The sequence below is a fragment of the Mobula birostris genome, chromosome 6 (assembly GCF_030028105.1).
Source record: "Mobula birostris isolate sMobBir1 chromosome 6, sMobBir1.hap1, whole genome shotgun sequence".
Lineage (NCBI taxonomy): Eukaryota > Metazoa > Chordata > Chondrichthyes > Myliobatiformes > Myliobatidae > Mobula > Mobula birostris.
In genome coordinates, this window is record NC_092375.1 from 32,013,670 (window position 1) to 32,037,942 (window position 24,273).

Consider the following 24,273-nt stretch of genomic DNA (forward strand, 5'->3'; position numbering starts at 1 on the left):
TCGCTCCCTACGCGACTCCCTTGTCCATTCGTCCCCCCCATCCCTCCCCACTGATCTCCCTCCTGGCACTTATCCATGTAAGCGGAACAAGTGCTACACATGCCCTTACACTTCCTCCCTTACCACCATTCAGGGCCCCAAACAGTCCTTCCAGGTGAGGCAACACTTCACCTGTGAGTCGGCTGGGGTGATATACTGCGTCCGGTGCTCCCGATGTGGCCTTTCATATATTGGCAAGTCCCGACGCAGCCTGGGAGACCGCTTTGCTGAACACCTATGCTCTGTCCGCCAGAGAAAGCAGTATCTCCCAGTGGCCACACATTTTAATTCCACATCCCATTCCCATTCTGACATGTCTATCCACAGCCTCCCCTACTGTAAAGATGAAGCCACACTCAGGTTGGAGGAACAACACCTTATATTCCGTCTGGGTAGCCTCCAACCTGATGGCATGAACATCAACTTCTCTAACTTCCGTTAATGCCCCACCTCCCCCTCGTACCCCAACTGTTACTTATTTTTATACACGCATTCTTTCTCTCACTCTCCTTTTTCTCCCTCTGTCCCTCTGAATATACCTCTTGCCCATCCTCTGGGTCCACCCCCCTTGTCTTTCTTCCCGGACCTCCTGTCCCATGATCCTCTCATATCCCCTTTGCCTATCACCTGTCCAGCTCTTGGCTCCATCCCTCCCCCTCCTGTCTTCTCCTAACATTTTGGATCTCCCCCTCCCCCTCCCACTTTCAAATCCCTTACTCACTCTTCCTTCAGTTAGTCCTGACGAAGGGTCTCGGCCTGAAATGTCGACTGCACCTTTACCTGTCACTTGGCAGCTTGTGCTCCTTCAGCAACCCCCCCCCCCCACCTTCTTGTTCTGGCTTCTTCCCCCTTCTTTTCAGACCCGGTGGGACTCGGCCCAAAATGTTGACTCTTCATTCCTCTGCGTGGATGCTGCCTGACCTGCTGAGTTCCTCCAGCATTTTGATTTCCAACAACTGCAGAAAATCTTGTTTTTATGATTGTTTATGAGATTTTGCTGCACATGAGCATAGGTTACTTCATTATCTGGAGGTTTTTTCCCCCGTGTCTTGTGGTGCCTCACTGTTTCTGTAGCATTTGTCTTTTTTTTTTAAAAAATGAGGGCCAGTTGCTAGCTTGACCTCAGCCTCGCATGGATGAAAAGCATGCGAAGAGCTGGCCGGATTCAAACATGGGAACACTCACCTCAAAGTCTGGTGCAGATGCCACTACACCACCAGCCAAATATCAGAGGCGTTGAACACTCTCCCTCAATGTCACAAAAGCAAAGAAGTTGGTTGTGGATTACAAGAGAAATGGAGGCAGGCTAACTCCTATTGACATTAATGGATCTGGGGTTGAGAGGCTGAACAGCGTTAAGTTCCTCGGCATCCACATCACCGAGGATCTCACGTGGTCTGTACATATCAGCTATGGTGAAAAAGGCACAGCAGTCCCTCTTTCACATCAGACAGTTGAAGAAGTTTGGCATGAGTCCCCAATTCCTCAGGACTTACTGCAGGAGCACAATTGAGAGCATCCTGACGGGCTGCATCACTGCTTTGGATGGGAAATGTACTTCTCTCAAATCGCAGGACTCTGCAGAGAGTGGTGCAGACAGCCCAGCACATCTGTGGACGTGAACTTCCCACTATTCAGGACATTTACAGGTGCATTAAAGGGGCCCAAAGGATCATTGGGGACCTGAGTCATTCCAACTACAAACCGTTCCAGATGCTGCCGTCTGGGAAACGGTACCACAGCATTAAAGCCAGGACCAATGGGCCTTGGGACAGCTTTTTCACCCACCATCAGACTGGTTAATTCACACTGCCACAATAGTATTTCTAAGCTATATTGACTGTTCTATTGTGTATCTTACTGTTTATTATAGATTACTATAATTGCACATTCAGACAGAGATGTAACATAATAATTTTTACTCATGTATGTGGAAGATGTAAGAAATAAGGTCAATTCAACTCAAATAGCCCCATTTCGGTTTTTATTTATTATTGCTTTATTATTCTGTTAATATGTCGAATCAATCACTTTTGCTGGAACATAATTTATAGAGAAATGAAAATATTAATTTAAGAATAACATTTTTAGAAACTAGACACATCAACATATGTATATTGCAATAACATTATTTAACAAATTTAATATGTAATGATTTCTAGAATTTTCATTTCCTATATTTCCTTCTGCATTAACATTCATATAACCAAACAAATTCAGTACCAATTGAGTTGTGACAGGTATATTGTTCCCAATATATAGTAAAGGTATGAAAAGCTTCAGAAAGTCAATGCACTTCAGGCAGCAAAATTAAATAGAAAATGTATCAATTTAAAAACAAATATATACATTCTTTTGACGTTATCTGCTAATTAAGACAGTTTGAAGATTGATTTTGGTCCTTGCTGAAACAAAGATTGCATTTTAACTACACTCAGTAGCAAACTGAAACAATTGTACAATATTTAAATTAATAAATGAATCAACTTCAATGGCTGTGCTTGTTTAACGACAAAACTACTTAATATATTTTTCAGTTTTAGAAAATAAATACTCATTTCATCCATGATATATACTGCTTACCAGACTATATATTATTTAGGACTGCATAAAAAGAAAATCTAAGTTTATCTTCAAGGTATTTATTTATAAAATGTTTCTACAAAAAAAATCTACAATTTTTAAATGGTTTCAAGCTTTCATGTTCAATCTTTTGCATACTGCACATCATGTATAGATCTTACAAATCCTGTATATTATGTAAATATGAACTTAGAATGCTTAACATTTTAAAATGGTAAGTATGTAGACACATAAAAAAAAGTAATTGGAAGAATACTCAAATGTCTTAAATGCTGAAGGCAAAATAAGAATATTTGAGTTCGCCAAATGTCAAAAATTCTGCAATTTTTCAATATTTAAACACACATTGAGATCATTTGACTGAAGACAGACAGACAGACACAATAGTAGATATTAAGAGCCATTAGGCAGGGAACAGGAAGAGAAGGGTAGCCCAGAGCTGTTTTCTTCGGAGGTAGAGCTCTGACAGCATTAGATTTGGAAGAGAAGGCTGAGTTGGATGGGTGGAGGCGTTAAATTAGGGTTAGGGTAAGGGAGGAGTCATTTATATTGCCTGAGGGGGTGGCCAGCACAGGCTGTTACCATCATGTGTAGGAGTGAGGGATGGCGTCAGTATTTTTAATCAATGAAGAAAAATGCTATTATATATTCTATCAACATACACATGGGATGCACCTTTACCTTCATGAACTACAGCAACATAGTAGTGCTTCTATTCATTTTATCTACTCTATGGCTTCATAAAGACACATCCCTCCCTAATATTTCCAGTTAATTCAATATTTTTTTTTAATCCAGGATTCCAAATACTCCCAAGTTTACTTAGTCTTCTTTTTTTCCCCCGAATAACCACCACAGCAACAACCACATCCCACCACCCCCACTCCAACACATATCCATGTCCCAGCTCTGCCAGTTATGAATGAGCAAATTAACTATCTGTTGCTGTGGCTGGCTAGATTTTGTCAATAGGGTAGGATTTTGGAAAGCGGTGATGAGTGGGTTGGCGGCTGGATGCTGTTTTGAATTCTGGCATTGACAATATGCTCAGGTAGCTGTTCTGAAGCCCCATGGGGAGGATTACACGGCTCAGTAACTCACTCACACCAGTAAAGGAGCACGATTCGTTTGCCTTAATTGAAAACAGTATATTTAAGTATCATGAAGCAGCACTGATGTGAAGATTGCGTGTAGAAGTATACTGCAGTATTATTAATTTTATTTTCTTAGGGATACAGCATGGAGTAGGCCTTTCTAGCCCCATGAGCCACACGTCTCCAGCAACCCCAATTTAAACCTAACCTATTCACAGGAGAACTTACAACAGCCCAATGTGTCTTTGGACTGTGGAGGAAACCAGAGCAGCTGGGGAAAAGCTCGTGAATGCCACGGGGAGGACGCACAGAGACTCCTTACGGAGGATGCCGGAACTGAACTCCGAACTCTGACGCCCTGAGTTGTAATAGTGTTGCTCGAAGCTACCGTGCTGCCGATTCTGGCAAATAACTGAGAAATTCTGGATGTTTAGGGGGTGCGAACCAAAATTCTTACTGAATTTTCTTCCGTCTGATTCTAAGTTGGGGCAGCATAGTGGCATAGTAGCCAGCACCACACTTTACAGTGCAGGTAAGCCAGGTTCAATTCCCACCACTGTCTGTAAGGAGTTTGTACGTTCTCCCCGTCACTGAGCAGGTTTCCTCTGGGTGCTCCGGTTTCCTCCCACAGTTCAAAGACGTACCGGTTGGTCATTGCCAACTGCCCCAGGATTAACAATTCAGGGGAATAGCTAGGTGGTTGGCTGGAAGGGCCGGAAGGCCTATTCCACACTGTATCTCAATAAATAAATGAATAACAACTGCACCACACAGCAATACTGCTTTCTTTAAAAACACTGTTGCAACAGTTTCTGATGTTTTCCAAAACCTTTCCAAAATACTTTCCATCTAACTTATGAAAAACTGTAAACCTTTGTTAGGTATAACTGGTGGATCTAAATGTTAGAAAGTGATTCATGCTTGTAGAGCGTGTTTGAAGTAATGTGATGAGTGCCTTGTTCATGGGAAGAAGCATGTGATGCCAGATATCACATAATCTAATAACGTGTCCTCAATATCACAGCATCATGAAAACTACAAAGTTTACAATTAATTTCTTGCTCCTGAAAAATGTTTTAGAGGTAAAGAAATATGTTAGTGTTATAGTTTGTGGAGGACCATTGTAGTGAAAGGCACCTGTTCACTACATACAGTTGAATATGCATTAGGCAGTCTAAATACTCATATTTCTATCACTAGACATGCCTTTTAGTCAGTCCTCAGTACAATGACAGGAGAATACTTCTATCTATAAAATGGTCCAACAGAAAAACATTATTGAATAAACCCAGCTGGGAATTTTCTTGGAACATATCAGTCACCATGCCATTATCATAAGATTGCGAGTTTGTGGGAAATTGCATTCGTGGTGGCTAAATTTAAAGATACCCTAAAGGCACCAATAATTTCTCAAGTAGGACTAAGATTATTTATCTTAGTTTGCAAGGTTTATTTGCTTTCTTAACCATAAACATATGTATAAAGTACTCAAGACTTCACTACAAACATAAAAATCAAAGATGATATTTCATGCACGACAGAATCATGGTTACAATATTACTGCAGATACTTCAAGCATCTGAAGGTAGGCACAGGGGACAGGGGAAAGTAAAATTTTACCTTTGACTAAGCTTGAAGTGGACCAGTTGGAATCCTTGAGCTAGCATCAACTTTCTTTCATATCAATGAAGAACAGATTTTTCGTTCAGTCTGAGCCTGCCCCATGGAAGGGGATAGACCAATTTCTATTAGCCTCAGCTCAAAATTTTCCCTTTGTAACTTCCACTTTTTAAGCGCTTTCATGTTTTATGTCCTATTATCAGCAAAATCGTACTTTTTGTTAACTAAAATGAACAACATCAATCTAAAGCATTTTACACTTTCTCATGGAATGTCAATGGTATTAATAAACTGGAATGCAGCCTGTATTCAGAAAGGTTAGACTTTCAAGATTCATTGAAATTGAAGTCAGATTCTACTCTCTCAGGCAGCTAAACCACATTTTACAAATCACCTAATTCCTATTTTGTTTTATGTTTTAGAGCACAAAAAGTGAAATTCTGACAAAAAGATGCATTTCTGCCATCTTCCATCACTGACAAAGGGTAGAACGCAGTATAAAGTTCTGATTATTGCCAAGTTACTCAATACCACCATCAGACTTGTCAGAAATTATGGGCAATGCAGGAAAGTACAGACAGTAGATTTCATTATCATGCATAAAGTTATTAACTATCATCGACACAGGTTTACCCAGAAGAAAGCCCTCAACCAAATATTAAAGTATTTTCTAAAAAGGCAAATTCTAGTAATAAAGAAGGCACAGTAGTAGCAAATAACAAGATTTATCTGGCTACATTTCTTCTTCAGTCTCTTGATCTTTCTCGGTTGATTTAAGCAGTCCCATCTCCAGAGGCTCAACATGTTTTAACTTTGTATGAATTATCCTGTAAATTCACATAAGGTATGCGTATAAGTTTGATGAACATAGCCACAGTGAGAATGATACCAATTAGTCTTTATGTTAAATAAATTTGATTGGTACCCCATCATGACCATAAACTTTAATTCCCTCCAAAATTGGTGCATTATGGCTGGACTGTGAACCGTTAACAATAAGGGTCTGAAAGTACCTCTTAAACCTGTAAAATCTACCGATAATGGCAGCAGACACCACTTTCTACAGGTTTTCTTCCAAGTCTCAGACAGTCCTAACTTTGAAAAAAAATCCCCAGTTTCTTCATTGGTGTTTAGTATCAATCCTGGAGTTCACAAAGACAAACAAGGATGGACAAAGAAAAAAAAACTGGTCTTACCAGTAATACCCACAACACAAAAAGTGAGAAAAATATAGTTTTAGCTAAAAACGTAGAATACATTCACCATTTATTGCTACGTTCCATGCTATGGGTGATATGGTAGCACAGCGGCTCGTTCAATGCTTTACAGTACGAGCGGTTGGTGTTTAATTCCTGCCACTGTCTGAGAAGAGGTTGTACATTCTTCCCATGACCACGTGGGTTTCCTCCACGTCGGGGATGGTGGTAAGAGTGGGCTCCCTCAGCTCTGCCCCTCAACACAGGAGCACCCCCAGGGCTGTGTCCTAAGCCCCCTCCTTTACTTTCTGTACACTCACAGCTCCAATCTGCTAATTAAATTTGCAGATGATACTACATTGATTGACTTTATCTCAAATAATGAGGCAGCCCACAGAGAAGAAGTCATCACCCTGACACAGTTGTGTCAAGAAAACAACCTCTCCCTCAATGTCGCAAAAACAAAGGAGTTGGTTGTGGACTACAGGAGGAACCCCTATTGACATCAATGGATCTGGGGATGAGAGGGTGAGCAGCTTTCAGTTCCTCAGTATACACATCACCAAAAACCTCACTTGGTCTGTACATACCGGCTGTGTAGTGAAAAAAGCACAGCAGCGCCTCTTTCACCTCCGATGGTTGAAGAAGTTTGGAATAAGCCCCCAAATCCTAAAGACTTTCTACAGGGGCACAATTGAGGGCATCCTGACTGGCTGTATCACTGCCTGGTATGGGAACTGTACTTCCCTTAATCACAGGATGCTGCAGAGTGGTGTGGACAACCCAGTGCATCTGTGGATGTGAACTTTCTGCTGTTCAGGACATTTACAGCAACAGGTGCATAAAAATGGCCCAAAGGATCATTGTGGACCTGAGTCAGCCCAACCACAAACTGTTAGGGCTGTTGCCATCTGGGAAATGGTATCGTAGCATAAAAGCCAGGACCAACAGGCTTCAGGACAGCTTCTTCCACCAGGCCATCAGACTGATTACTTCACACTGACACAACTGTATTTCTAAGCAATATTGGCAGTTCTGTTGTTTCTTACTGTACATACTACTTACTACAGATTACTACAATGTGCACATTGCACATTCAGACCGAGACGGAATGCAAAGATTTTTTACTCCTCTCAGGTATGTGAAGAATGTAAGAAATAAAGTCGATTCAATTCAATTCCAGGTGCTCCAGTTTCCTCCCACATTCCAAAGACGTACAGAACGGGTTAGGATTGGTAAATTGTGGGTGGGCTACTTTGGCTCTGGAAGGATGGCAACAACTGCTGGCTACCTCCAGCACATCCTGGGACCTTGCTGGACACATTTCACCACATGTCTCGATGATTTGATGTACCTGTGACCAATCAAGCTAATCCTTATCTTTACATTCTGCTTTTAATTATCTTGAGAGTCACACGTTTGGCTAATGTTTTTATCCCCATTATACAACTCCATTTCTTCTTCAGTTTCTCCTGCAGAAACCAGCATTAAAAAAAAACACTAGAATGCATTTAGCCTTCCAAGGCTCAATAAATTCTACTGATACCTTCTGGGAGAAATCTGCACTCTGTTTTAAAACTTGAAATGATTTGATCGCCTTGTTATTTAATCAATTTGTGTGAATTGAACACCAGGGGGCAAGATTGCAACTTCAGGCTTTCACATACTGTACCAATACAGCTAACCCAACCAATTTTCAGGTTTCAACATTCAGGACTGTTTAATTTCATCTCCAGTACACAAGTGGAAAGGAGAGCAAAATAATTCTTACTCTGGATTCAATGCAGCACCAAAAGAAACACAATAAGATAAAGAACACCATCCTAAAAAAATGCATGGCTTATATATATGTATTGATTGTAAGTTCATAAAGTGACACCAGACACAGGGGTGTCTGTATGGAAGATGACTGACAATAAAAGAGCAAGTAGTGGTGTTGGTGGGAGTGGGGGTAGTGAGGTGGGTTATTGGTTGAAGGTGTTGATCAGCTTTATTGATTAGGGAAAGTAACTATTTTTGAGCCTGGTTGTACTGGCATGTATACTACATAGTCTCCTCTCTAATAGGAATGGGACAAAGAGTCATGAGCAGGGTGGTGTCCTTCATGATGTTACAGGCCTTTTCCTGGGGCCTTTTGGTATACATGTCCTTGATGGTGAGCAGGCTGGTGGTGATGTGTCGGGCAGTTTGACTACCCATTGTAGAGACTTCCTGTCTGCCAAAGTGCTGTTTTTGTACCATGGAATGATGGAACATGTTAGGATGCTCTCTACTGCACATTGGTAAAAGGACACAAGTATATATATCTATAGTCCGGCTCTCTTCAGTCTCCTCAGAAAGCAGAGGCATTGGTGAGTTCCCCTATTTGTGTAGAATGTGTTCTGGGCCCAGGAGTTTGAAACTGCCTGATTTAGATTTGTCGCCGATTTAGAAAGTGTACGAGTTTCACCTCCTCCCTGTATGCATCTCGTTGTGGGTGACGAGCCCTACCACTGTTGTGTCATTGGCAAACTTAGTAATATGATAACGTGAGTGTTTGGTTGTGCAATCAGGTGTGTCATTGCCAATAATATACTTTTGCACATGGAATGGTAATGAATTGACACATCTCTGTCGCATAATTAATCATACTTTCAAAAGTGCTGATTGGCTGAATTTTGACTGATGTTTAGGATAGTATGAGGCAATCTTTGTCATGAACAGGGATTTTTTTTTAAAGCAGCACAGTGGAACTGTATATAGAACTGCTGTTTCACAGCTCCTGGAGTATCCTATCTCTGCGTCTGCCTGTTGTGCCTGTCTCTCCGAGTCTGTGTCCATCTGAGTGCTCGCCTGTGCCCGCGTGCATGCCCCTGTGTGTCCGTCCATGTGTGGTGTTGGCATGCTTTGTGTAAATGTAAGTTTCTCCCAGGTGTTCTGGCTTTCTTGCACATTAACAGGGATGGGTGAAATTAGAGTCACAGAGTCAGCGAGCCCTACAGCACAGAAACAGGCCCTTCAGCCCATCTAGTCCATGCCAAACTGTTATTCTGCCTGGTCCCATCTAACTTGCATCCATCACTTCCGCTGGCAGCTCGTTCCACACTCACATCACCCTCTGAGTGAAGTTCCCCTTTCTGTTTGCCTTAAATATTTCACCTTCCACCCTGAAGTTGAGTTCTAATTCTAGTCTCACCCAGCCTCAGTGAAAAAATGCCTGCTTGAATTAACCTATCTACACCCTTCACAATTTTGTCTACCTCTATCAAATCCACACCCCACCCCACAATTCCCCTATGCTCCAGGGAATAAGATCCTAACCTATTCAACCTTTCCTTATAACTCAAGTCCGCAATTCCCAGCAACTTCCTTGTAAATTTTCTCTGTACCCTATTTTACTGATACCTTTTCTGTAGGCCGATCACAGGAACTACAAGATCATATTATAGTAGAAATTGGGCGTCACTGAATGATATAACTTCCAACAAAGCTTTGCATTCCTGTACTTTGACCTATGAAAGCCAATGTGCTAAAGGTTCTCTTTACAACCCTATCTGCCTGTGATACCACTTTCATGCAATCATGGAACCCTCTGTTCAACCACACTTCTCAGTGCAAGTCCTACCCTGGTTTGTTTTCCCAAAGTGCAACACCTCACACTTGTCCACATTAAATTCCATCTGCCATTTCTCAGCCCGATATTCCTACTGGTGCAGATCCCTCACAAGCACTGGTTGCCTTCATCGTTGTCCACTATGCCACCAACATTTGCAAATGTGCTGATCCAGTTTACCACATTGTCACCCAAATCGTTGCTATCCCTGAGAAACAACACCAATCCCCATTGGAGGTCACAGACCTCCAATCAGAGAGGCAACCATCTACTAAGACTCTCTGGCTTCTCTTGTGAAGCCAGTGTTCAATCCAATTTATCAGCTCAACTCAAATGCCAAGCAACTGAAACTTTTGGGGCCAGCCTCTCACGTGGTACTTTGTCAAAGGTCTCGCTAAAGTCCACGTAAACAATGTCTGCTGCCTTTCCTTCATTTACTTTCCTGGTAACCTCTTTGAAAAACTAAAAGATTGGTCAAATACGACCCAAAACAAGCAAAGCCATGTTGACTATCTCCAATCAGGCCCCGTCTTTCCATTTATATATCCTGTCCCTTAGGCAATGCTTGTTTTACTTTAGTTTAAAGGTATTTTCCAAATTTGCATTAGTTTTAAATTACAAGGGGAGAAGACTGGGTGTGTGCAACCACATTTTAAATGTTCATCAGGTACAGACGAGTGCAGGAGCAGGACAGAGAAAATTCCACCCGCAACAGGTTTTTTTTGAATTTTGAATTCATTAATATTCAGACCACTATCATGAACTTCTCTTGGAGATGCCGATCAATATTTGGGAAATGAAAATCTCCCACCACGACAACCCTGTTATTATTGCATCTTTCCAGAATGTCTCCCTATCTGCTCCTCGATGTCCCTGTTACTATTGGGTGGTCTATAAAAAACTCCCAGCAGAGTTATTGACCCCTTCCCTGTTCCTAACTTCCACTCACAGAGACTCCATAGACAATCCCTCCATGACTTCCTCTTTTTCTACAGCCGTGACACTATCTCTGATCAGCAGTGCCACACCCCCACCTCTTTTGCCTCCCTCTCTGTCCTTTCTGAAACATCTAAAGCCTGACACTCTAAGTAGCCATTCCTGCCCCTGAGCCATCCAAGTCTCTGTAATGGCCACAACATCATAGCTCCAAGTACTGATCCACACTCTTAAACTCATCTGCTTCGTTCATGATACTCCTTGCATTAAAATAAACACATCTCGGACCATCAATCTGAGGGCATCCCTTCCCTATCACCTGCCTAACCTCCCTCTCAAACTGTCTATAAGCTTCTCGATTTGTGAGCCAACTGCCTCTTTCTCCGTCTCTTCAGTTTGGTTCCCAGCCCCCCACAATTCTAGTTTAAACTCTCCCCAATAGCCTTGGCAAACTTCCCTGCCAGGATATTGGGCCCCTCGGATTCAAGTGCAACCCGTCCTTTCTGTACAGGTCACACCTGCCCCAAAAGAGGTCCCAATGATCCAGAAATCTGAATCCCTGCCTCCTGCTCCAATCCCTCAGCCACGCATTTATCCTCCACCTCACTATTTCTATACTCACTGTCGCATGGCACAGGCAGTAATCCCAAGATTACTACCTTTGAGATCCTGCTTCTCTGCTTCCTTCCTAACTCGCTGCAGTCTGTTTTCAGAACTTCCAACCCATGTCATTGGTACCAATACGTACCATGACTTCCGGCTGTTCACCTTCCCACTTCAGGATATCGTGGATGCGATCAGAAACATCCCGGACCCTGGCACCAGGGAGGCAAACTACCATCTGTGTTTCTTTCCTGCGTCCACAGAATTGCCTGTCTGACCCCCTAATTATAAAGTCCCCTATCACTGCTGCCATCCTCTTCCTTTCCCCATCCTTCTGAGCCACAGGGCCAGACTCCGTGCCAGAGGCACGGCCACTGTTGCTTCCCCCAGGTAGGCCGTCCCCCACAACAGTACTCAAACAGGAGTACTTATTGTTAAGGGGAAACAGCCACAGGGGTACTCTCTAGTATCTGACTCGTACCCTTCCCTCTCCTGACTGTTACCCACTTATCTGTCTCTCGAGGCTCAGGTGTGACTACTTGCCTATAGCTCCTCTCTATCGCCTCCTCACTTTCCCTGACCAGACAAAGGTCATCGAGCTGCAGCTCCATTTCCCTAACCCGGTCCCTAAGGATCTTGCAAACACGAGGAAATCTGCAGATGCTGGAATTTCAAGCAACACACATAAAAGTTGCTGGTGAACGCAGCAGGCCAGGCAGCCTCTATTGGAAGAGGTACAGTCAACGTTTCGGGCCGAGACCCTTCGTCAGGACTAACTGAAAGAAGAGCCAGTAAGAGATTTGAAAGTGGGAGGGGGAGGGGGAGGGGGAGATCCGAAATGATAGGAGAAGACAGGAGTGGGAGGGATGGAGCCGAGAGCTGGACAGGTCATTGGCAAAAGGGATATGAGAGGATCATGGGACAGGAGGCCTAGGGAGAAAGAAAAGGTGGGGGGGGGAACCCAGAGGATGGGCAAGGGGTATAGTGAGAGGGACAGAGGGAGATAAAGGAGAGAGAGAAAAAGAATGTATGTATATAGGTAAATAACGGATGGGGTACGAGGGGGAGGTGGGGCATTAGCGGAAATTTGAGAAGTCAATGTTCATGCCATCAGGTTGGAGGCTACCCAGACGGAATATAAGGTGTTGTTCCTGCAAGCTGAGTGTGGCTTCATCTTGACAGTAGAGGAGGCTGTGGATAGACATATCAGAATGGGAATGGGACGTGGAATTAAAATGTGTGGCCACTGGGAGATCCTGCTTTCTCTGGTGGACAGAGTGTAGGTGTTCAGCGAAACTGTACCCCAGTCTGCATCAGGTCTCGCCAATACATAGAAGGCCGCATCGGGAGCACTGGACACAGTATATCACCCCAGCCAACTCACAGGTGAAGTGTCGCCTCACCTGGAAGGACTGTCTGGGGCCCTGAATGGTGGTAAGGGAGGAAGTGTAAGGGCATGTGTAGCACTTGTTCCGCTTACAAAGATAAGTGCCAGGTGGGAGATCGGTGGGGAGGACGAATGGTGGGGCAGGTGCAAGCTGAGACAATAGATCTACCAGGACAGGCAGGTTTATGGAACTAGTTAACTGCCGATGGGACATCAACCGTCTCGAATTCACCGCACCTTGTTCCCATTCCAACCTCACTCCTTCCGAAGGCTCTGCTCTCCACTCCCTCCGCATTAATCCTAACCTTACTATAAAACCCGCCGCTAAGTGGGGGGGTGTTTTTGTAGTCTGGCGTACTGACCTCTACCTTGTCAAGGCAGAGCAACAACCTGCGGACACCTCCTCTTACTTACCCCTCGATCGTGACCCCACTGAGGAGCACCAGGCCATTGTCTCCCACACCATCACCGACTTTATCCGCTCAGGGGATCTCCCATCCACTGCTACCAACCTTATAGTTCCCACACCCTGCACTTCCCGTTTCTACCTCCTACCCAAGATCCACAAACCTGCCTGTCTTGGCAAACCTATTGTCTCAGCTTGTTCCTGCCCCACCGAACTCATTTCTGCATACCTCGACACGGTTTTATCCCCCCTTGTTCAATCCCTTCCGACCTATGCTCGTGACACTTCTCACGCTCATAAACTTTTTGATGATTTTAACTCCCTGGCCCCCACCACTTTATTTTCACCATGGATGTCCAGTCCCTATATACTTCCATCCTCCACCAGGAAGGTCTCAAAGCTCTCCGCTTCTTTTTGGGTTCTAGATCTAACCAGTTCCCCTCTACCACCACTCTGCTCCGTCTAGCGGAATTAGTCCTTACTCTTAATAATTTCTCCTTTGGCTCCTCCCACTTCCTCCAAACTAAAGGTGTAGCTATGGGCACCCGTATGGGTCCTAGCTATGCCTGCCTTTTTGTTGGCTTTGTGGAACAACCTATGTTCCAAAACTATTCTGGTATCTGTCCCCCACTTTTCTTTCACTACATCGACGACTGCATTGACACTGCTTCCTGCACGCATGCTGAGCTCGTTGACTTCACTAACTTTGCCTCCAACTTTCACCCTGCCCCCAAGTTTACCTAGTCCATTTCCGACAGCTCCCTCCCCTTTCTAGATCTTACTGTCTCTATCTCTGGAGACAGCTTACCTACTGATGTCTACAATAAGCTTACTGACTCTCACAGCTATCTGGACTATTCCTCTTCCCACCCTGTCTCTTGCAAAAATGCCACCCCCTTCTCGCAATTCCTCCATCTCCGCCACATCTGCTCTCAGGATGAGGCTTTTCATTCTAGGATGAGGGAGATGTCCTACTTTTTTAAAGAAAGGGGCTTCCCTTCCTCCACCATCAACTCTGCTCTCAAATGCATCTCCCCCATTTCACGCACATCTGCTCTCACTCCATCCTCCCGCCACCCCACCAGGAATAGGGTTCCCCTTGTCCTCACCTACCACCCCACCAGCCTCCGGGTCCAACATATTATTCTCCATAACTTCCGCCACCTCCAATGGGATCACACCACTAAACACATCCTTCCCTCCCCCCCCCCCCCCCCCACTTTCGGCAGGGATCGCTCCCTACCCAACTCCCTTGTCCATTCATCCCCCCCATCCCTCCCCACTGATCTCCCTCCTGGCACTTATCCTTGTAAGCGGAACAAGTGCTACACATGCCCTTACACCTCCTCCCTCACCACCATTCAAGGCCCCAGACAGTCCTTCCAGGTGAGGCGACACTTCACCTGTGGGTCGGTTGGGGTGATATACTGCATTCGGTGCTCCCGGTGTGGCCTTCTATGTATTGGCGAGACCCTACGCAGACTGGGAGATCGTTTTGCTGAACACCTATGCTCTGTCCGCCACAAAAAGCAGGATCTCCCAGTGGCCACACATTTTAATTCCACGTCCCATTCCCATTCTGATATGTCTATCCATGGCCTCCTCTACTGTAAAGATGAAGCCACACTCAGGTTGGAGGAAAAACACCTTATATTCCGTCTGGGTAGCCTCCAACCTGATGGCATGAACATTGACTTCTCAAGCTTCCACTAATGTCCCACCTCCCCCCGTAACCCATCCGTTATTTATTTATATACACATATTCTTTTTCTCTCTTTCCTTTTTCTCCCTCTGTCCCTCTCACTATACCCCTTGGCCATCCTCTAGGTTCCCTCCCCCTTCTTTCTCCCTAGGCCTCCTGTCCCATGATCCTCTCATATCCCTTTTGCCAATCAACTGTCCAGCTCTTGGCTCCATCCCTCCCCCTCCTGTCTTCTCCTATCATTTCGGATCTCCCCCTCCCTCTCCCACTTTCAAATTTCTTACTAGCTCTTTTTTCAGTTAGTCCTGACGAAGGGTCTCGGCCCGAAATGTCGACTGTACCTCTTCCAATAGAGGCTGCCTGGTCTGCTGCGTTCACCAGCAACTTTGATGTGTGTTCCCTAAGGATCTGCGGCTCAACACACCTGGCGCATATGTGGCCATCCAGGAGGCTGGGAGTCTCCCGGTCTTCCCACATCTGACACTCAGTACAGAACACCGGCCTTACAGACATACTTCACAAGAAACTTAGCTCGCCTCGACCCATTGAGCTGAAGCCCTCCTACTCTGACTCCCTCTAGTCAGACACCCGCTCTATAAAGCTGTCTTCCTTTAAAATTCTTCCCAGCAATCCAGCTCGCTGACGTCCATGTGCCTGCACATTCTGCGCAGTCGTGGCTCGAATAAAAAAGCTGAGATTTAGGGAAGGGGTTTAAAGAAGCAGTGTGGGAAATGGATGAGCTTTGGTCAACAGTTTTGTTAACAATGGTGGAGGGGAATCTCTGTTTCATGAGAGATGAAGACATCTTACCACACTGATGGCAACTTTCTCATATGAGGAGAAATTAAGATGACCATAATTATGCTCTCCACAGTTTAGAACAGGGGTTCCCAACTTTTTTTTTTTTCACATCATGGACCTTTAACATTAACCAAAGGCTCTGTGGATCCCAGGTTGGGAACATCTGGTTTAGAAGAATGAAATTGGTCTCATTGAAATACACAAAATACTTTCAAGGTTTGGCAGGGAGAATGTAGATTTGCTGGACTAACTAGATCCAGATGTCACTATCTAAAAATCAGGGATCAGGAAAACAAGATACAGAATAGAATAAAACTCCTTCAGTTAGACAGCTGTAAAACTCTTCCATGGGTGGTTCCAAGCCTGAATGGGAAAGGAGGAGGATTGCACAAGCAAACCCTATCCCGAAACAACCCAGAAACACCAATAGGATCTCCAAAGACCTCATCCCTGGGAATGGAAGGATCTTCACCAAGACAGACAAGATGAACTACACCAGGGGACAACTTGAAAGACTAGTCCAGGACAATCGTATGCCTTTTGAATCCTCTACCCAAAAAAAAAACGCTGTGTAGGTTGAGTCAATAATTATATTGAAGACAGAGACTGATAGATTTTTAGATATTAAGGAAATCAAAGAACATGGTATTTGTGTAGGAGGATGGCATTGAGGCAGAAGGTCAGAGATGACCTTAATATATGCAAAACGGGCATCAGGATGGAAAGACCGCTCATACTTCCGTCTCCTAAGCTCTTAACCACACTTGGCTTCAGATACATGAAAGAGAAGTGCATCCACTCACCAACTGACAATTGCATAGCTAATGGCCACAATGAGAAGCGAAAAGGCATAATGCCAACAGTAGCACATAGTAATAAACATCAGATTGTCGTGGCTGCTTTGGTCCCATTCAGGGCTTCCATTTGGAGGATATAGGATAAACCCAATCTGTAAAAGAGAAATTAAATTATCTCAATTAAAAGAATTAAAAGGTATGCAGATTTATTTATTTATTTATCCATCCTCGAAAGATCCATCAGGGTAGTTATTAATTCAGCTCCACCATGGACAGTCCCAAGCCCGGCTGTGAAAGGAGGGGGGGTTGGGCAGCCCCATCCTATAAAAACCAACAAAAGCTCCAAAGACCTCATGCCTGAAAGAGGAAGGACATACCAAGATGATGGGACATCTTGAAAGAACGGACCAGGACAGAGGAACGCTAGCAAACTACTGTTGGTGGCCAAAGACCAAGAAGGGGTGATGCACTCATGAAGAAAAATAGTTATAAATTCAGAGTCTTTGTGTGGAAAAACTTGAAGAACATTGTAACCAAACAGTAAGAATTGTTTCACATGGTTTTCTTACATGACACTTTTTTTTTTAGAGCGATGGATTAAAAGACAGAGTTAAAAACACATTCACTTTGCACCTGGAAAAGGGTTCAGAAAACATTTTACAGTGATCAATTTTAGAATTCAGGCACATAAACAGGATGGAAATAAATGCTAGTTTTGGATCGGTATCATTCTAATTGCTACTGTGAAACCAAACGTACAAAATATGATTAAATATTTAAACAAATACAAAACTAACCTAATGATACTCATTAACTATTTAATTTAGTGGTTTTAGGCTAGGAAAACTAATCATTCCACTCTAAGTGATATTATCAGCTCACCATCTGGAAACACTGCAAGTATGGCAGCAAGCCCATCAGGAAACATACCAAAAGAAAAACATCACTCAGACACAGGGGAATTACACAGACTGGCCCTTCTGGACCATTACTTCTGCATTTGTTTCTTCACAAGTATCAGTTATCACCAAGTATATGATCTAGATATAATAAACGCACATCACATTTTTAGCTAATGTAGATGAGCACTATTGTATCAAGCAACACACATCAAAGTTGCTGGTGAGCGCAGCAGGCCAGGCAGCATCTCTAGGAAGAGGTGCAGTCGACGTTTCAGGCCGAGACCCTTCGTCAGGTCAAGTCTGAAGGGTCTCGGCCTGAAACGTCGACTGCACCTCTTCCCAGAGATGCTCCCTGGCCTGCTGCGTTCACCAGCAACTTTGATGTATGTTGCTTGAATTTCCAGCATCTGCAGAATTCCTGTTGTGAGCACTATTGTATCCTCACTGGAAAAAAGGCAACACAATATTGCTATTGCAATGAACTTTGACTGAAAGGCATTAATAACAAGCCTGCAATGTTAACTTTAGAACAATAATCCTAAATCCTAAAGACTAAAATATCAAAATTAACTGTATTCCAGAATGGTATGAATCCTTTTTACGATTGTTTAATTCTGAAGGTCAATGATAAATTTTTCGTATTGTCAACTGTATCTAATCCACCCATATAAGCAGAGACGACACTTTGAATTTTGAGGAGCAGCAAATACAAAGTACTGGAGGAACTCAGCATGTCAGCCGGCATCTAAACAGCCAGCTGTTTATTCTCCTCCATAGATGCTGCCTGACTGCTGAGCTCCTCCAGTGTTTTATGTATGCTGCATAAGATTTCCATCACCTGCAGAATTACTTGTGTCTATGATTCGGAACACAGCCTCTTTTTACAGCTACTAATTAAATACCTGTATGTTACTGAAGAGTGAAGATTTATTTCACATTTCACTCATATTTTAAACCAATTGCATCAAAAGAGCCAATCAATTAACCATACCCAAAATATTAAGCAACTTATTCAGAAAAAGCACGCTCTCTGCAAAACATCCATGATTCTTTCAGTTTATAGAGCCAACTTCATCCATACGTTCTTTAAGTTGTTTTCACTTGCACCCACTGGTTTTGCCACCTAATTTTCAAGGGAAAAAACTTTGCTCTGCACATTAATCTCGAGTGCAAATAGTTTTGCCAGTACTATTTCGTTGGTGTAAACATGTTCCAGATGTTAAGCATAGAGAATGAAACCCAAAGGAACAAGCAGTTTCTGCTTATGTATTGTATGTTATGCCTCTGTGTTTGAAGCATTAGCAGAGGCCATTCTGATCCCTATTCTCATACTTGGGAGTTTTTGCTATTTTTTCTTTCACTGGTACATATAATTATGCTCCAGTAACCTCATTATTGTATCCTAGAACATCTTTATTGTTATTTTCTTTCCTATGTTCCCCTCTATTGTCCCTTATTCTGTTTTGCTAGTGTAACCAGGTGACCATTGAATACCATTTTTGTTTATTGTTTAAGAGCACTTATGTATTCACCTTGGTAATGCTAAAATAGCTGCCTGTGCCTTTACGAGAAAACCATGATGTCATCTTGCATGGGTGGAGTAGAACGAAGAGTTACCATGTTCTAGAAAGGACAATGTTCGAATGCTTTTCCCAGGTTTGGTGAGGAAAGGTGAATAATATTTGATAATATCTATGTAAATTCATTTATATGGTATATTCCAAAAATACCATATAAATGGACAGGTATATTCCAAAAAAGAAGAAATTTTCGAATGGAAAAAGGATGCAACCGTGGTTGACAAGAGAAGTCAAAGCCAAAGTTAAAGGAAAGGAGAGGGCATACAAGGAAGCAAAAATTAGTGGGAAGACAGAGGATTGGGAAGTTTTTAAAAGCTTACAAAAGGAAACTAAGAAGGTCATTGAGAGGGAAAAGATTAACTATGAAAGGAAGCTAATAATATCAAAGGGGATACTAAAAGCTTTTTCAAGTATATAAAGAGTAAAAGGCAGGTGAGAGTAGATATAGGACAGATAGAAAATGATGCTGGAGAAATTGTAATGGGAGATAAAGAGATGGCGGAGGAACTGAACGAGTATTTTGCATCAGTCTTCACTGAGGAAGACATCAGCAGTATACCGGACACTCAAGGGTGGCAGGGAAGTGAAGTGTACGCAGCCACAATTATGACAGAGAAAGTACTCAGGAAGCTGAATAGTCTAAAGGTAGATAAATCTCCCAGACCAGATGGAATGCACTCTCGTGTTCTGAAGGAAGTAGCTGTGGAGATCGCGGAGGCATTAGTGATGATCTTTCAAAAGTCAATAGATTCTGGCATGGTTCCGGAGAACTGGAAGATTGCAAATGTCACTCCGCTATTTAAGAAGGGGGCAAGGAAGCAAAAAGGAAATTATAGACCTGTTAGCTTGACATCGATAGTTGGGAAGTTGTTGAAGTCGATTGTCAAGGATGAGGTTACAGAGTACCTGGAGGCATATAACAAGATAGGCAGAACTCAGCATGGATTCCTTCAAGGAAAATCCTGCCTGACAAACCTATTACAATTTTTTGAGGAAATTACAAGTAGGCTAGACAAGGGAGATGCAGTGGATGTTGTATATTTGTATTTTCAGAAGACCTTTGACAAGTTGCCACACGAGGCTACTTAACAAGATAGGAGCCCATGGAATTATGGGAAAGTTACATACGTGGATAGGGCATTGGCTGATTGGCAGGAAACAGAGAGTGGGAATAAAGGGATCCTATTCTGGTTGGCTGCCGGTTACCAGTGGTGTTCCACAGGGGTCCGTGTTGGGGCCGCTTCTTTTTACGTCAACGATTTGGATTATGGAATAGATAGCTTTGTGGCTAAGTTTGCTGATGACACAAAGATAGGCGGAGGGGCTGGTAGTGCTGAGGAAACAGAGAGTCTGCAGAAAGACTTGGATAGATTGGAAGAATGGGCAAAGAAGTGGCAAATGAAATATAATGTCAGAAAGTGTATGGTTATGCACTTTGGCAGAAGAAATAAATGGACAGACTATTATTTAAATGGGGAGAGAATTCAAAGTTCTGAGATGCAACGGGACTTGGGAGTCCTCGTACAGGATACCCTTAAGGTTAACCTCCAGGTTGAGTCAGTGGTGAAGAAGGCGAATGCAATGTTAGAACATAGAATAGTACAGCACACTACAGGCCCTTTGGCCCACAATGTTGTGCCAACCCTCAAACCCTGCCCCCCATATAAGCCCCCACCTTAGATTCCTCCATATACCTGTCTAGTAGTCTCTTAAACTTCACTAGCGTATCTGCCTCCACCACTAACTCAGGCAGTGCATTCCACGCACCAACCACTCTCTAAGTAAAAAACCTTCCTCTAATATCCCCCTTGAACTTCCCACCCCTTACCTTAAAGCCATGTCCTCTTGTATTGAGCAGTGGCGCCCTGGGGAAGAGGCACTGGCTATCCACTCTATCTATTCCTCTATTATCTTGTACACCTCTATCATGTCTCCTCTCATCCTCCTTCTCTCCAAAGAGTAAAGCCCTAGCTCCCTTAATCCCTGATCATAATCCATACTTTCTAAACCAGGCAGCATCCTGGTAAATCTCCTCTGTACCCTTTCCAATGCTTCCACATCCTTCCTACAGTGAGGTGACCAGAACTGGACACAGACTCCAAGTGTGGCCTAACCAGAGTTTTATAGAGCTGCATCATTACATCGCGACTCTTAAACTCTATCCCTTGACTTATGAAAGCTAACACCCCATAAGATTTCTTAACTACCCTATCCACCTGTGAAGCAACTTTCAGGGATCTGTGGACATGTACCCTGAGATCCCTCTGCTCCTCCACACTACCAAGTATCCTGCCATTTACTTTGTACTCTGCCTTGGAGTTTGTCCTTCCAAAGTGTACCACCTCACACTTCTCTGGGTTGAACTGCATCTGCCACTTCTCAGCCCACCTCTGCATCCTATCAATGTCTCTCTGCAATCTTTGACAATCCTCTACACTATCTACAACACCACCAACCTTTGTTTCGTCTGCAAACTTGCCAACCCACCCTTCTACTCCCACATCCAGGTCGTTAATAAAAATCACGAAAAGTAGAGGTCCCAGAACAGATCCTTGTGGGACATTTGTGTTGGCATTCATTTCTAGAGGAATAGAGTATAGGAGCAGGGATATGATGTTGAGGCTCTATAAGGCACTGGTGAGACCTCACTGGGAGTACTGTGGGCAGTTTTGGTCTCCTTATTTAAGAAAGGATGTGCTGACATTGGAGACGGTACAGAGAAAATTCACTAGAATGATTCCGGGAATGAGAGGGTTAACATATGTGGAACGTTTGTCCGCTCTTGGACTGTTTTCCTTGGAGTTTAGAAGAATGAGGGTAGACCTCATAGAAACATTTCGAATGTTGAAAGGCATGGACAGAGTGGATGTGGCAAAGTTGCTTCCCATGATGGGGGAGTCTAGTACGAGAAGGCATGACTTAAGGATTGAAGGGTGCCCATTCGGATCAGAAATGCGAAGAAATTTTTTTAGTCAGAGGGTGGTGAATCTATGCAATTTGTTGCCACGGGCAGCAGTGGAGGCCAAGTCATTGGGTGTATTTAAGGCAGAGATTGATAGGTATCTGAGTAGCCAGGGCATCAAAGGTTATGGTGAGAAGGCGGGGGTGTGGGACTAAATGGGAGAATGGATCAGCTCATGATAAAATGGCAGAGCAGACTCGATGGGCCGAATGGCTGACTTCTGCTCCTTTGTCTTATGTCTATACTTGTTTGTAAATATAGAATATTGATAGTTTGAGATGTTTTACTTGCCTTAGATTTCTGCAAGTAAAATTGATTGATGCTGGAATAGCATGATTGTGAAGTTCCATAATCGGCCGACTAGGTTAGCCTTCTTAGTAATCCAACCACAAAGTAAAAGCTTACTTGTCTTTCTTTATTGTTTCATGACCGAATGTGAATGTAACAGTAATGTGAATGTGTTAATCTCTGTTCACGTAACGTGAGCGAGGAGACCTCATTTCAAGGTTAGCCTATATGTGTTTGGAAGTTAAGCATGTGCGTGCCAAGTGTGAGTATCTCTCTTTAGTTAAGATGAGATGTATTTATTCACATTTTCGTTGTTGTGTATAAGATACAGGGTTGGTGGGATTCTAACATTGTTTGTATTTTTTTTAAAAGAATTGCCACTACCGTATTGGTTTGATATAGTTTGTATTTAGTTATTTTCATACTGCATACGTAACAAGGGTGTGATCCGAAATTAAGCTGAGATTTTAACAGCAGGAACTGTGTTTTTTAAATTTATTGATTTTAGTTTGTCGTTTTTTTTATTTTGATACCTTCTTTCTGTAATAAAACATCTATAACATAAAGGAATTTAAGACCTAAAAAAGTATTTGATGTCCTGCATGTGTATCTTCCCCAGGCTACACTAGTAATATATCAGATTTAGTGGAATGAGGGCAATGTCTCAATTAGTGTTCACCTACGTTTATAAACGACTAACACAGGTCTCTTACCTGCCAGAACCAGCTGCCCTGCAGTATACACAGGCTTGTCCTCAAAAGTTCCAGTACGATATTCCCACGGAGAAAGACTTCAAGAAAGATGCTAATGGAACCGCCAAACACAGCCACCAGCAGCAGAATATGGACATGAATATCAAGCATTGCACGCCCATGGACATGGTAATAAAATAAGAAACCTGTTTAAAAGAAAAGATGAAGGCTGATTGTAAGAGACATGATTGCAGACTTCGGATTTTTCAAAGTGGCATGGAGGTCAAATCCTAAGGAGAAATTAAAGGCCAGAATTTTTGTGGGGTTGTCCTAATTGCCTTATGTAATGTCAAGAGAAATTAACCAGAATTCAAATCCATAGCATATTGTAATTAAATTCTGATTCTCTGTCACTTAATTATTCTAGAAAATTTTCCATTGCTGCACTTAGTTAAGCTTTGTGTCCAAAAGATGAAAGGATGAACTTTAACTTTGCCTAATCATCTAAATACATGTGTCATAGTTTTCTTTCACATCAGTGGCATTAAGAGCACAGAATCAATTAAACCTGTCCATAATGTTGAGCAATATATGAAGAAAAATTTGTGATTCCTCTTCTGGTAATGTAGAACAAACAGAAATTTTCCATGTGGGCCAACTTAATCCATATTTATTCTCATTTATACCTACAGTCACTTGTTACACCATCTATACCGAAGGAAGTAATATGCTCAACATATTAGGCTGAAGGGTACACATTTCAATCAAGAGCATTTAAAAGTGCATTCAATTTCAGCTTTAAAAACAGTTGTTATTACTCATGCATGTAAAGAAACTTCAGAACTTGGGACACCGATGCTGAGATACATCCTAGGACGTGCTGGGACACATCATCAGTGATGTATCCTGGGGTTACCGGGTGCTTCGTGTCTTTCAACATCAAATACTCTCACCCAGGCAACCCAGCCAGGGTTGATCAGGCCCTGGCTTGTGTCTCAGCAACATTGGTCCACGGGTACACCTCTTGATACATAGCCATTTGGAGGCTTACTCAGCAGGAGTTCGAATACAGACTGGGAGTCATTGACTAAAG

The 24,273-nt window shown here is 43.1% G+C and overlaps 1 protein-coding gene across 3 annotated transcripts in view; it reads right to left on the minus strand.

Annotated features, from left to right (window-relative positions):
• Positions 1–2,020: 2,020 nt before the first annotated feature.
• tmem45a (transmembrane protein 45a) overlaps positions 2,021–24,273 on the minus strand; it is an 88,667-nt gene continuing 66,414 nt past the window's right edge. For 2 of the 3 annotated variants that reach the window (XM_072260126.1, XM_072260125.1), the window contains 3 exons: positions 23,202–23,386; positions 16,763–16,908; positions 2,022–6,163 (listed from right to left, as the gene is read on the minus strand). In XM_072260126.1, coding sequence (XP_072116227.1) covers positions 6,070–6,163; positions 16,763–16,908; positions 23,202–23,386 — 425 coding nt within the window. In that variant the 3' untranslated portion in view covers positions 2,022–6,069. Of the gene's footprint in view, positions 6,164–16,762; positions 16,909–23,201; positions 23,387–24,273 lie in introns of all 3 variants that reach the window. The other variant, XM_072260127.1, reaches the window with a different exon arrangement.